This window comes from Bufo gargarizans, chromosome 7 (assembly GCF_014858855.1).
Source record: "Bufo gargarizans isolate SCDJY-AF-19 chromosome 7, ASM1485885v1, whole genome shotgun sequence".
Lineage (NCBI taxonomy): Eukaryota > Metazoa > Chordata > Amphibia > Anura > Bufonidae > Bufo > Bufo gargarizans.
Genome location: NC_058086.1, coordinates 86,774,552 through 86,788,815, shown reverse-complemented (window position 1 = coordinate 86,788,815; position 14,264 = coordinate 86,774,552). Strand labels below are relative to the sequence as shown.

Below are 14,264 nucleotides of genomic sequence, written 5' to 3'. Positions count from 1 at the left end.
CCAAAAAAGGGAAATTCGGAAATTTCATCTCCATTTTCCATTAATTCTTGTGTAACACCTAAAGGTTTAACAAAGTTTGTAAAATCCGTTTTGAATACCTCGAGGGGTATAGTTTCTAAAATGGAATCATTTTTGGGTGGTTTCTATTAAGCCTCACAAAGTGACTTCAGACCTGAACTGGTCCTTAAAAAGTGGGTTTTGGAAATTTTCAGAAAAATTTCAAGATTTGCTTCTAAACTTCTAAGCCTTTTAACGTCCCCAAAAAATAAAATGGCATTCACAAAATGATCCAAACATGAAGTAGACATATGGGTAATGTAAAGTAATAACTATTTTAGGAGGTATTACTATGTATTATAGAAGTATTGAAATTTGTAAATTTAGTATTTTTTATAAATAAAAAATATTTTTATGACTCCATTTTACCACTGTCATGAAGTACAATATGCGACGAGAAAACTATTTCAGAATGGCCTGGATAAGTAAAAAGCGTTTTAAAGTTGTCACCACATGTGACACATGTCGGATTTGTAAAAAATGGCCTAGTCCTTAAGGTGAAATATGGCAGGGTCCTTAACCACCTCCGGACCGCCTAACGCGCCGATGCGTCCGGAAGGTGGTTGCTTTTCTCCTCCTGGACGCATCGGCGCGTCATCTCGCGAGACGCGAGATTTCGCCGCAGCCGGCCCGCACATGCGCATCGCGGGCCGGCATTTCTTCGAGAAGCATTTCGTCAGGACCTGCCAGCCAGCGATCATTGGCTGGCAGGTTGCTGATTTTCAAAAAAGCCAATCACAGAGCAGTATAGCAGATCATATTAGTAAATATGATCTGTTATATGGCTGCCTGCTCCTCTGCTGGTTCTTTTCGTCGGTTGGATCCAGCAGAGGAGCAGGCTTCACAGTGAGTACACCAACAGTACATACTTAGCCCCAGATCACCCCCCTGAACCCCTATTAACCCTTTGATCACCCCTTCTAGCCCCTGTCAATCACTAGTGAAAGGAAAAAAAGTGATCAGTGCAAACTGTCACTTTTTTTTTTCACTGGTATTGACCGTTAGGTTTTAGGTATAGTTTAGGTCCCTTGGTTAGGTAGTTAGGGATCAGTTAGCGCCCAGCCCACCGCACCGCAGTCCGTTATTCGCTGATTAGCGTATCGCTAATCAGCATTTGTACTTTTATAGTATCTGGAAGTGATCAAAACTGATCACGGTCAGATCTATAACTGTATTAGTGTCACTTTAGGTTCGCCCTCCACCCAAAACGCAGTGTTTGCCCGATCAGGCCTGATCGGTCGCCCACACGTGCGTTCGCCCACACCCGCCCCACCGCAGTGACAAAAAAAAATTTTTTTTTGATCGCTGCACATCCACTTTACACGCACTGCGGCGATAAAAAAATCACTTTTGATATTTTTTATCAACCGCAGCGGCCTCCGGTACTTCGCTAGCCTCCCCTTTGTAAGACAGGCTTGCTTTTTTTACCTGGGTAGTCTCAGGGAATACCCCTAAATTTAGTTGCCCCCATGTCAAACAGGGGGTATTCCTCTGAAGAGGCCTACAGGCTTCTGACCCAGTCGGATGAGGAGTGGGAACCCTCATCTGATGAATCCAGCGGGTCAGAATACGAACCTGTAGAAAGCAGCGGCTCTCTGACCCAAAGTTCGGACGAGGAGGCTGAGGTCCCTGATAGAACCAGGCGTACCCGGCCCCGTGTTGCTAGACCGCAGGTTGCGCAGGATCCGCTTCAAGAGCATCAGAGTGGGGCTGGTGCTGCCGGATTACGTGGTGAGGCATACACCAGCAGACCAGCCCATCCTGGACCTAGTACCAGCACTGCCGTACAACCTGGTGAAGTAGCGAGCACCAGAAGGGCAGTTGAAGCTGGTACGGTGGCACGAGCAGTAGTGACCCCGTCGCAGCCACCGCAAAGACGTGCCCGTAGAGCCCCTAGAATCCCAGAGGTGCTGGCAAACCCTGATTGGCAGCCCCCAACTTCAGCCGCACCTGTAGTTCCCCCTTTCACCGCCCAGTCTGGAGTTCGGGTTGAGACGGCTCAGATCGGTTCGGCCCTGGGATTTTTTGAGCTGTTCTTGACTGCGGAGCTCTTAGACATAGTCGTGGCAGAGACAAACCGGTATGCCACACAATTTATAACCGCTAACCCGGGAAGCTTTTATGCCCAGCCTTTCCGGTGGAAACCAGTCCAAGTTTCCGAATTTAAAACTTTTCTGGGCCTCCTCCTCAACATGGGCCTGACAAAAAAACATGAATTGCGGTCATATTGGTCCACGAACCCAATTCATCACATGCCCATGTTCTCTGGTGCAATGTCCAGGACACGATTTGAGACCATCCTGCGTTTCTTGCACTTTAGTGACAACACCGCCTCCCGTCCCAGAGGCCACCCTGCTTTTGACCGGCTCCACAAAATTCGGCCCCTCATAGACCATTTCAACCAGAAATTTGCAGATTTGTATACCCCTGAGCAAAACATCTGCGTAGACGAGTCCCTAATACATTTTACCGGGCGCCTTGGCTTCAAGCAATACATCCCAAGCAAGCGCGCCCGGTATGGGGTCAAATTGTATAAGCTCTGTGAAAGGGCCACAGGCTATACCCACAAATTTCGTGTCTATGAGGGAAAAGATCAGACCCTGGAGCCGGTCGGTTGCCCTGACTACCTGGGGAGCAGTGGGAAGATAGTTTGGGACTTGGTGTCACCCTTATTCGGCAAGGGGTACCATCTTTATGTGGACAATTTTTACACAAGTGTGGCCCTCTTTAGGCATTTGTTTCTAGAACGGATTGGCGCCTGTGGTACCGCGCGAACTAGTCGCGCGGGCTTCCCCCAACGGCTCGTTAGCACCCGTCTTGCAAGGGGGCAGAGGGCCGCACTGTGTAACGAAGAACTGCTCGCGGTGAAATGGAGAGACAAGCGTGACGTTTACATGCTCTCCTCCATTCACGCAGACACGACAATACAAATTGAGCGAGCAACCCGTGTCATTGAAAAGCCCCTCTCAGTCCACGACTATAACCTCCACATGGGAGGGGTCGACTTCAATGACCAGATGTTGTCTCCGTATTTAGTTTCCCGCAGAACCAGACGCTGGTATAAGAAGGTGTCTGTATATTTGATTCAATTGGCGCTGTATAATAGTTTTGTTCTCTACAGTAAGGCTGGGAGAACTGGATCCTTCCTCAAATTTCAGGAAGAGATCATTGAGAACCTCCTGTATCCAGAAGGTTCCGTGCCCCCATCCACCAGTGTAGTTAGCCGTCTACACGAGCGACATTTCCCCAATGTCGTTGCTGGTACCTCAACCCAACCGTCACCCCGAAAAAGATGTCGTGTCTGTAGCAGGAGTGGAATAAGGCGTGACACCCGGTATTTCTGTCCTGACTGTCCCGACCACCCTGCCCTATGCTTAGGGGATTGTTTCCGAAAGTACCACACACAGGTACACCTAGCATAGGGATCATCTCACCAGGATAGGCACACAGGGCTATTAGGGCCCATTCACTCACACAGCTGCTGCAAACGTCTCCTTTCACATGGGACAAAGTGCATAACGCACTTCGCCACATCTTTGGGCGATTTGCGCTTTGCACATTGACCCATGGGGGAGGAGAGGTTTGTTCTATAAAGGTAAAAAAACAAAAAAAAAAACAAAAAAAAAAACAGGTAAGCAAACAGGTTAATGTTTAGTTCCAAAAGTTAAAGTTAAATGTTCTGTTCCAAAGTTAATAAAATTATTGCGTTGCGGCCTGGTTTTTTCTTTTTTTTTTTTTTTGTCTTTTTACCTTCCAGGTGGACCAACCGATGAACTAGCTGCAGCACCGATGTGCATTCTGACAGAAGCATTGCGCTGCTGTCAGATTACACGCAAGTCGGTGTATGCGGCGCTGCAAGACGGGATTTTCTCCTCTGCAGTGACAGATACGTTTGCCGAAGCATACGAGCTGAGGAGGAGGCGGCGTTCCTATGCTTTGGCAAGCACTTTGTATGTATATATATATATATATAAAAAAAAAAATCCCGGCAATGATTTATTCATCCACATCGATTGATGCGAATGGAGAAATCTGGTTTGCCAGGGCATACGAGCTAAGTGGGTATGGATGTAGGGCGGAGCTCCTATGTCCTGGCAGACGCCTTTCCCCTCCATTTTTTTTTTTTGGCAGAGATTTTTTCATCCACATTGATCAATGCGAATGAAGAAATCTGTGCCGTTCATTTTTTTCTTTCAGCCCAGAGGCTGAACGGAAAAAAAAAATCTCATTACCTGTATGCTCAATATAAGGAGAATAGCAGAAACTCCTAATGCTGGCCATACATGTAATGATTGCGGAGACCCTCAAATGCCAGGGCAGTACAAACACCCCACAACTGACCCCATTTTGGAAAGAAGACACCCCAAGGTATTTGCTGAGGGGCATATTGAGTCCATGAAAGATTGAAATTTTTGTCCTAAGTTAGCGGAAAGTGAGACTTTGTGAGAAAAAACAAAAAAAAATCAATTTCCGCTAACTTATGCGAAAAAAAAAAAATTCTATGAACTTGCCAGGCCCCTCATTGGATACCTTGGGGTGTCTTCTTTCCAAAGTGGGGTCACATGTGGGGTATTTATACTGCCCTGGCTTTTTAGGGGCCCTAAAGCGTGAGAAGAAGTCTGGGATCCAAATGTCTAAAAATGCCCTCCTAAAAGGAATTTGGGCCCCTTTGCGCATCTAGGCAGCAAAAAAGTGTGACACATCTGGTATCGCCGTACTCAGGAGAAGTTGGGGAATGTGTTTTGGGGTGTCATTTTACATATACCCATGCTGGGTGAGAAAAATATCTTGGTCAAATGCCAACTTTGTATAAAAAAATGGGAAAAGTTGTCGTTTGCCAAGATATTTTTCTCACCCAGCATGGGTATATGTAAAATGACACCCCAAAACACATTCCCCAACTTCTCCTGAGTACGGCGATACCAGATGTGTCACACTTTTTTGCTGCCAAGGTGGGCAAAGGGGCACATATTCCAAAGTGCACCTTTCGGATTTTGCAGGGCATTTTTTACACATTTTGATTGCAAGGTACTTCTCACACATTTGGGCCCCTAAATTGCCAGGGCAGTATAACTACGCCACAAGTGACCCCATTTTGGAAAGAAGACACCCCAAGGTATTCCGTGAGGGGCACGGCGAGTTCCTAGAATTTTTTATTTTTTGTCACAAGTTAGCGGAAAATGATGATTTTTTTTTTTTTCTCTTTTTTCATTACAAAGTCTCATATTCCACTAACTTGCGGCAAAAAATAAAAAATTCTAGGAACTCGCCATGCCCCTCACGGAATACCTTGGGGTGTCTTCTTTCCAAAATGGGGTCACTTGTGGCGTAGTTATACTGCCCTGGCAATTTAGGGGCCCAAATGTGTGAGAAGTACCTTGCAATCAAAATGTGTAAAAAATGCCCTGCAAAATCCGAAAGGTGCACTTTGGAATATGTGCCCCTTTGCCCACCTTGGCAGCAAAAAAGTGTGACACATCTGGTATCGCCGTACTCAGGAGAAGTTGGGGAATGTGTTTTGGGGTGTCATTTTACATATACCCATGCTGGGTGAGAAAAATATCTTGGTCAAATGCCAACTTTGTATAAAAAATGGGAAAAGTTGTCGTTTGCCAAGATATTTCTCTCACCCAGCATGGGTATATGTAAAATGACACCCCAAAACACATTCCCCAACTTCTCCTGAGTACGGCGATACCAGATGTGTGACACTTTTTTGATGCCAAGGTGGGCAAAGGGGCGCATATTCCAAAGTGCACCTTTTGGATTTCACCGGTCATTTTTTACACATTTTGATTGCAAGGTACTTCTCACACATTTGGGCCCCTAAATTGCCAGGGCAGTATAACTACGCCACAAGTGACCCCATTTTGGAAAGAAGACACCCCAAGGTATTCCGTGAGGGGCATGGCGAGTTCCTAGAATTTTTTATTTTTTGTCGCAAGTTAGTGGAATATGAGACTTTGTAAGGAAAAAAGAGAAAAAAAAAAAAATCATCATTTTCCGCTAACTTGTGGCAAAAAATAAAAAATTCTAGGAACTCGCCGTGCCCCTCACGGAATACCTTGGGGTGTCTTCTTTCCAAAATGGGGTCACTTGTGGCGTAGTTATACTGCCCTGGCAATTTAGGGGCCCAAATGTATGAGAAGTACCTTGCAATCAAAATGTGTAAAAAATGCCCTGCAAAATCCGAAAGGTGCACTTTGGAATATGTGCCCCTTTGCCCACCTTGGCAGCAAAAAAGTGTGACACATCTGGTATCGCCGTACTCAGGAGAAGCTGGGGAATGTGTTTTGGGGGGTCATTTTACATATACCCATGCTGGGTGAGAAAAATATCTTGGTCAAATGCCAACTTTGTATAAAAAAATGGGAAAAGTTGTCTTTTGCCAAGATATTTCTCTCACCCAGCATGGGTATATGTAAAATGACACCCCAAAACACATTCCCCAACTTCTCCTGAGTACGGCGATACCACATGTGTGACACTTTTTTGCTGCCAAGGTGGGCAAAGGGGCGCATATTCCAAAGTGCACCTTTCGGATTTCACCGGTCATTTTTTACACATTTTGATTGCAAAGTTCTTCTCACACATTTGGGCCCCTAAATTGCCAGGGCAGTATAACTACCCCACAAGTGACCCCATTTTGGAAAGAAGACACCCCAAGGTATTCTGTGAGGGGCATGGCGAGTTCCTAGAATTTTTTATTTTTTGTCACAAGTTAGTGGAAAATGAGACTTTGTAAGAAAAAAAATAAAAAAAAAAACATCATCATTTTCCGCTAACTTGTGACAAAAAATAAAAAGTTCTATGAACTCACTATGCCCATCAGCGAATACCTTAGGGTGTCTACTTTCCGAAATGGGGTCATTTGTGGGGTAGTTATACATTTTGGGCATTGTAGAACCTCAGGAAACATGACAGGTGCTCAGAAAATCAGAGCCGTTTCAAAAAGCGGAAATTCACATTTTTGTACCATAGTTTGTAAATGCTATAACTTTTACCCAAACCATTTTTTTTTTGCCCAAACATTTTTTTTTTATCAAAGACATGTAGAACTATAAATTTAGCGAAAAATTTATATATGGATGTCGTTTTTTTTGCAAAATTTCACAGCTGAAAGTGAAAAATGTCATTTTTTTGCAAAAAAATCGTTATATTTTGATTAATAACAAAAAAAGTAAAAATGTCAGCAGCAATAAAATACCACCAAATGAAAGCTCCATTAGTGAGAAGAAAAGGAGGTAAAATTCATTTGGGTGGTAAGTTGCATGACCGAGCGATAAACGGTGAAAGGAGTGTAGTGCCGAAGTGTAAAAAGTGGCCTGGTCATGAAGGGGGTTTCACCTAGCGGGGCTGAAGTGGTTAAGGGATTAAAGAAGTGCTGCCGGGAACGAGCAGAAAGCATGCTGTGGCCAGGGCTGAAAGGAAACTGTGGAGCAGATCCCATGACAAACAGTACCTGCAAGGACAGAGCCCAGGACTGCAGCGGTGAATGGAGAAGCACAGGCAGCAGATCACCGCTGAACACGGCGCCCAGAACCGCAGCGATAAGCAGGAGAACAGCGGCGCACAGCAGCTGCTGTTACATAAGCTTATTATTGATATATACCAATTCAGGCCTGCAGGTGGCAGCCCTGCATTTGGAATATACCGATCTTTGTATTCTGCAGTTGATAAAATTCCATTACTTTATACAAATCGCAATCTAATGATTGCATGTTAGAGGCAAAACATTTATTTTTATATATAAATATATATACATTCAAATCATCCCCCTTTTTCTCAAAAAAAAAAGTAAAAATAAACAATAAGAAATAAACATCATAGGCATTGCTGCATGCGAAAACATCCAGTATGGATAACAGTATGTTAAAATGTATAAAAAAAAGTATCCCATATAAATGGTGTAACAGGAAAAAAAAAAATCAATCTGCCCAATTCCCTTTTTTTTTTTTTTATGCTTCCCCTCCCGTAATAAACAGTGATAAAAGTCAGACAAACTCCAAGTGGTATCAATAAAAACTACAGATCATCAGGAAGGGGTTAAAATACAAAAGTATTTATCCTGTATGGTGAACACTGTAACAGAAAAAAAAATGGCCAAATCAGGTTTCTTTTAGTTGCTTCACCTCCCAAAAAGCCTTGCAAAAAAAGTGATCAAAAAGTCATACATATCCCCAAAATGCTCAATAAAAACTATAGATTGCTCTGCAGAAAATGAGCCCTTAGGGCTTGTTCACACAAACATATGTGTTCCGTTTCCGTATTGCGGACCGCATATGCGGATCCGCAATACACGGACACCGTTCCGTGTGCATTCCACATCACATATGCAAACTTATTCACTTCAATGGGTCCGCAAATCCAGAAGCATGGAGCGGAACTCTACGGAAGCACTACGGAGTGCTTCCATGGGGTTCCGTTCCGTACTTTCATTCCGCAAAAAGATAGAACTTGCTCTATCTTTTAGCGGAATGGAAGGATGCAGACCCGTTCAAGTTAAATGGGTCTGGATCCGTCCTGGAGCCTACACAAAAGTTCCCCGTGCATTGGGCACCGCAAATTGCGTTCGTGTGAACAAGCCCTTATACAGCTCAATAGATAGAAATACAAACAAGTTATGGGTGTCAGAAGAGTATAGTGATACGAATAAAAAAATTCACAGTCCAAACAAGCCCTAATATAGCTACGTGAATAGAAAAATTTAGCATTTATGGCTTTTGGAAGGCAAGAAGTAAAAAAATAAATTAAAAAAAAATTGTATATGATGGGAAGGGGTTAATCGCTGTTAAATTCTTATTGAAATCTATACTGCTAGGTAGATTACAGGAGTTACATTGCATCATTTTCTTCATTTTTAGATGATGTTCAGGAAGCTTTTAACTTAATTAAAGACCTGGAGCCGACTACCCCACAGGTATAAATACGTTAATTCCTACTTCCTTTGGAGAATAAAGACTGAAAAAGTAATTTTCCTAACAAGTGATTGTGCAGCTGCTTCTGCGGATACCTGAAACATTATTTCACAGTAATGAAAGTGTTCTCATAATACAGTTACTTACTAATTACACCCAGCTTTCTATTGGGTCTGCGAACCTGTCCTGCAGCATGACGTCCATTGGCCGATCATGTGATGTCCTATCCTTGCTGTTCTAGCATGTAGTCATTTGTTTTCTTCAGTGCAGGAGCACACTGTATGTATAGGCGCTCCTCTTCACCCTATAGTCATGAACATTGATTGGAGTGATCCAGTGCGGTAGAAAATACAGTTTGACTGCATGTATCGTCTCCAATGGCAGGGTAACAGGGAAGGGACATCACATGACTGGCAGACAAGACGTCATGCCGCATTATTGTAAACCAGAATCTTGTGGTCACGTGAATGGGGTCGCAGCCCATATAGAGCAAGTAGTTGCATCCTTACTCTGATTTGGTAACTCACTGCACATCTCCTTTAGGCCTCATGCACACGACCGTTGTTTCATTCCGTGTCCGTTGTTCAGCTTTTAGTGATTTTCTGCAGACCCATTGACTTTTAATGGGTCCGTTGAAAACTCAGCTAATGCACCGTTTGTCATCCGCATCCATGATCCGTGGTTTCAGTCCGTAAAAAAAATATAACCTGTCCTATTTTTTTCACGGAAAACGGTTCGCGGACCCATTTAAGTCAAGGGGACCTTGAAAAAACGCAGAGGCACACAAGATTGTCATCCGCGTCCGTTTTTCTCCTATCATTTGCATGGCAAACTTGACTTAGATTTTTTTTTTTACTTTCCTTCATATCTGGAGATCCTCCAAAAATAAAGGAAGACACACGGAAACGGATCACAGAACAACGGAACCCCATTTTGCGGAACGGAACACAACAACGGTCGTGTGCATGAGGCGATGTGGCCACGCTGCTGTACAAGCTGCAGCTGTCTCCTGTTAAACTAAAGAGGATCGCACTGTTTAGGAGGTCTGCATTTAGGAGGCTGCACAGCCATTAACAACGCAGACGGTCTAAAGAGTGCGGCCCTCATTAGACAACTAGAGCCTGCTGTGGCATGTACTTCCACATGATACCCGACCGCAGGACAGCAGCATTGCAACCACAACACGAATATGCTTTGTGGTCGTACCCTATGTGCAACAATCTGACATTAAATTGTTATAAAGATTTCCAGGTTTAATTGCAATAGCTGATAAAATGACGTCTCATCTGTATAGATGTGTTTGGTACATCAATTCCGCCACAACTCAACCCCATGTTATCAGTGTAGATAAGCTACAGTACCAGACACTACTCCTGTTGTAATGAAGATAAGTTGAGGCCTCACTGATCAGTTAGCCCATCATTGTGCCGGCTTCAAGAAGTGTTAGGCCCCTTTCACACGGGCGAGATTTCCGTGCGGGTGCGATGCGTCAGGTGAACACATTGCACCTGCACTGAATCTGGACCCATTCACTTCTATTGGGCTGTGAACATGAGCAGTGATTTTCACGCATCACTTGTGCTTTGCGTGAAAATGGCAGCATGCTCCTCTTTGTGCGTTTTCCACGCAACGCAGGCCCCATAGAAGTGAATGTGGCTGCGTGAAAATCACAAGCATCCGCAAGCAAGTGCAGATGCGGTGCGATTTTCACGTGCGATTGTTAGGAGACGATCGGGTTGGAGACCCGATCATTATTATTTTCCCTTATAACATGGTTATAAGGGGAAATAATAGCATACTGAATGCATAGTACAATAGGGCTGGAGGGGTTAAATTTTTATTTATTTTTTTACTCACTGCGGTCATCACATGTCCGTCACATGGTGATGGACCATGTGATGAGCGCAGTGACGCCATCAAAGGTCCTATTCCTCAAAGAAGAAGACAGAAAAGAAGCCGGGCTGCGCGAGTAAAAAAATATAATTTTTTTTTTTTAACCCCTCCAGCCATTGTACTAAGCATTGTGTATTAAAGGGGTTGTCCAGGTTCAGAGCTGAACCTGGACATCCCTCCATTTTCACCCCGGCAGCCCCCCTGACATGAGCAGCGGAGCAGTTCATGCTCCGATGCTCTCCTTTGCCCTGCGCTAAATCGCGCAGGGCAAAGGCATTTTTCTGAGTTCCGGTGACATACCGGGCTCTCTATGGGGCTGACAGGCAGCCCGGTGACGTCACCGGCACTGATGGGCGGGATTTGGCTCTGCCCTAGCCAGTAAAACGGCTAGGGCAGAGCTAAAGCCCGCCCCTCAGAGCCGGTGACGTCACCGAACACACTGCTGGGCGGAAGTTACCGCCCGGCAGTGTGTTATTGAAAACACAAGAGCCCGTGCCCTGCGCGATCTAGCGCAGGGCACTGGAGCGCATCGGAGCATGAGATGCTCCGATGCTAGGCTCAGGGGGGCTGCCGGGGTGAAAATAAGGGTATGTCCGGGTTCAGCTCTGAACCCGGACAACCCCTTTAAGAATGCTATTATTTTCCCATATAACCATGTTATAAGCGAAAATAATAAAATCTACACAACACCAATCCCAAGCCCGAACTTCTGTGAAGAAGTCCGGGTTCGGGTCTGGGTACCAAACATGCCGAGTTTTCTCACGCGCATCCAAAACGCATTGCAATGTTTTGCACTCGCGCAGAAAAATCATGCATTTTCCCGCTACGCACCCGCATCTTATCCGGGCCAAAAACATGACGCCTGTGTGAAAGAGGCCTTAGAGTTACGCAGCAGATAACATTTTTGTTTTTGTCATGCAGTGGTACCTAATATAAAAATAAGCAATTTGAATCATTCCTACAACTATGTTTGTATTATACAGGAATATATCCTCAAGGGTGTTGTGAATGCAGCACTAGGTCAAGAATTGGGCTCGGTGAGTTCAACATTTGTACATTATAGCTTTTGTGTCCATTGCACTTTTTTTTCTTTTGTCTCCTAGAAAATTAAAGCCATCCTAAATTATTTCATAGGCCATCACATTTAACCACTTAGTAACCAGGCCTACTTTATTATTGTTGCATTCCAAACCCATCTACTTTTTTATTGTTTTGTCCACAGCTATTTGAGTGCTTGTTTTTTTGTGTTTTATATCCAGTGGTGTTCACTGTGTAGTATAAATAATGTGCCACCTTTATCCCATGGTATGATTATGGCATTATGAAACATTGGTAGCTAGTGGTAGCTTTGGTCTTCGGGCTGTTACTATCACAACCATAACGTGTGTTTTTTTTTTTTACTTTTAGCAAGTAAATTATCTTGCTTATGTCCCTGCACAATCAGAATGGCGTACATGTACAACAGTTTGTGCAGAGTATCCTGCGCGGATGACACGAACAGCACTCTACACTAAGGGATAAAGATTCCAATAATAGCAGTAAATTATTTATTAGGAAATTTTATGTCACTCAGGCCTCATTCACATGACACACAGCCGTTTCAGTACCAATTAAAGTCTATGGGCTATTCACATGGCAGTTTTTCGAACATCCAATGAATAGCAGATGTAAAATAAAATAGGATATGTCCTATTTTTGGCATTTTCACAGCCAGATGGGCCCCATTGGAATTAACGTCTATTAAAAACAGGTAAACTGTGGGGGGGGGAGGCCTTTCAGGGGTTTAAAAAAACAAAAACCTCATCAACTTGCATTCAAAGAAGCACCTACTCTGCACTGGAGTCAGCTGGGATTAAGTGTTCCTTTGCAGCATCACATCCTGGTGCCCCCAGTGCAGAGCAATGTTCCCTCACGTGCAGGTGGATGAGGTGAGTTTTTTTTTTTTAAGCATCTGTTGGCACTACATGGGGTTGGGGGGCTGAAAGGGGACCATTATATATCCTGGGGGCACAATGGAGAGTATATATATATATATATATATATATATATATATACAGTACAGACCAAAAGTTTGGACACACCTTCTCATTCAAAGAGTTTTCTTTATTTTCATGACTATGAAAATTGTAGATTCACACTGAAGGCATCAAAACTATGAATTAACACATGTAGAATTATATACATAACAAAAAAGTGTGAAACAACTGAAAATATGTCATATTCTAGGTTCTTCAAAGTAGCCACCTTTTGCATTGATTACTGCTTTGCACACTCTTGGCATTCACTTCACAGGTGTGCCCTGTCAGGTTTAATAAGTGGGATTTCTTGCCTTATAAATGGGGTTGGGACCATCAGTTGTGTTGTGGAGAAGTCAGGTGGATACACAGCTGATAGTCCTACTGAATAGACTGTTAGAATTTGTATTATGGCAAGAAAAAAGCAGCTAAGTAAAGAAAAACGAGTGGCCATCATTACTTTAAGAAATGAAGGTCAGTCAGTCCGAAAAATTGGGAAAACTTTGAAAGTGTCCCCAAGTGCAGTCACAAAAACCATCAAGCGCTACAAAGAAACTGGCTCGCATGCGGACCGCCCCAGGAAAGGAAGACCAAGAGTCACCTCTGCTGCGGAGGATAAGTTCATCCGAGTCACCAGCTTCAGAAATCGCAGGTTAACAGCAGCTCAGATTAGAGACCAGGTCAATGCCACACAGAGTTCTAGCAGCAGACACATCTCTAGAACAACTGTTAAGAGGAGACTGTGTGAATCAGGCCTTCATGGTAGAATATCTGCTAGGAAACCACTGCTAAGGACAGGCAACAAGCAGAAGAGACTTGTTTGGGCTAAAGAACACAAGGAATGGACATTAGACCAGTGGAAATCTGTGCTTTGGTCTGATGAGTCCAAATTTGAGATCTTTGGTTCCAACCACCGTGTCTTTGTGCGCTGCAGAAAAGGTGAACGGATGGACTCTACATGCCTGGTTCCCACCGTGAAGCATGGAGGAGGAGGTGTTATGGTGCAGGGGTGCTTTGCTGGTGACACTGTTGGGGATTTATTCAAAATTGAAGGCATACTCAACCAGCATGGCTACCACAGCATCTTGCAGCGGCATGCTATTCCATCTGGTTTGCGTTTAGTTGGACCATCATTTATTTTTCAACAGGACAATGACCCTAAACACACCTCCAGGGCTGTGTAAGGGCTATTTGACCATGAAGGAGAGTGATGGGGTGCTGGGCCAGATGACCTGGCCTCCACAGTCACCGGACCTGAACCCAATCGAGATGGTTTGGGGTGAGCTGGACCGCAGAGTGAAGGCAAAAGGGCCAACAAGTGCTAAGCATCTCTGGGAACTCCTTCAAGACTGTTGGAAGACCATTTCAGGTGACTACCTCT

At 44.1% G+C, this 14,264-nt stretch overlaps 1 protein-coding gene across 2 annotated transcripts in view; it reads left to right on the top strand.

Annotated features, from left to right (window-relative positions):
• Positions 1–14,264, top strand: part of TTC26 (tetratricopeptide repeat domain 26) — a 95,687-nt gene that overhangs the window by 68,575 nt on the left and 12,848 nt on the right. For both annotated transcript variants that reach the window (XM_044301857.1, XM_044301858.1), the window contains 2 exons: positions 8,922–8,977; positions 11,852–11,905. In XM_044301857.1, the coding sequence (XP_044157792.1) occupies positions 8,922–8,977; positions 11,852–11,905 (110 nt within the window). The remainder of the gene's footprint in view (positions 1–8,921; positions 8,978–11,851; positions 11,906–14,264) is intronic.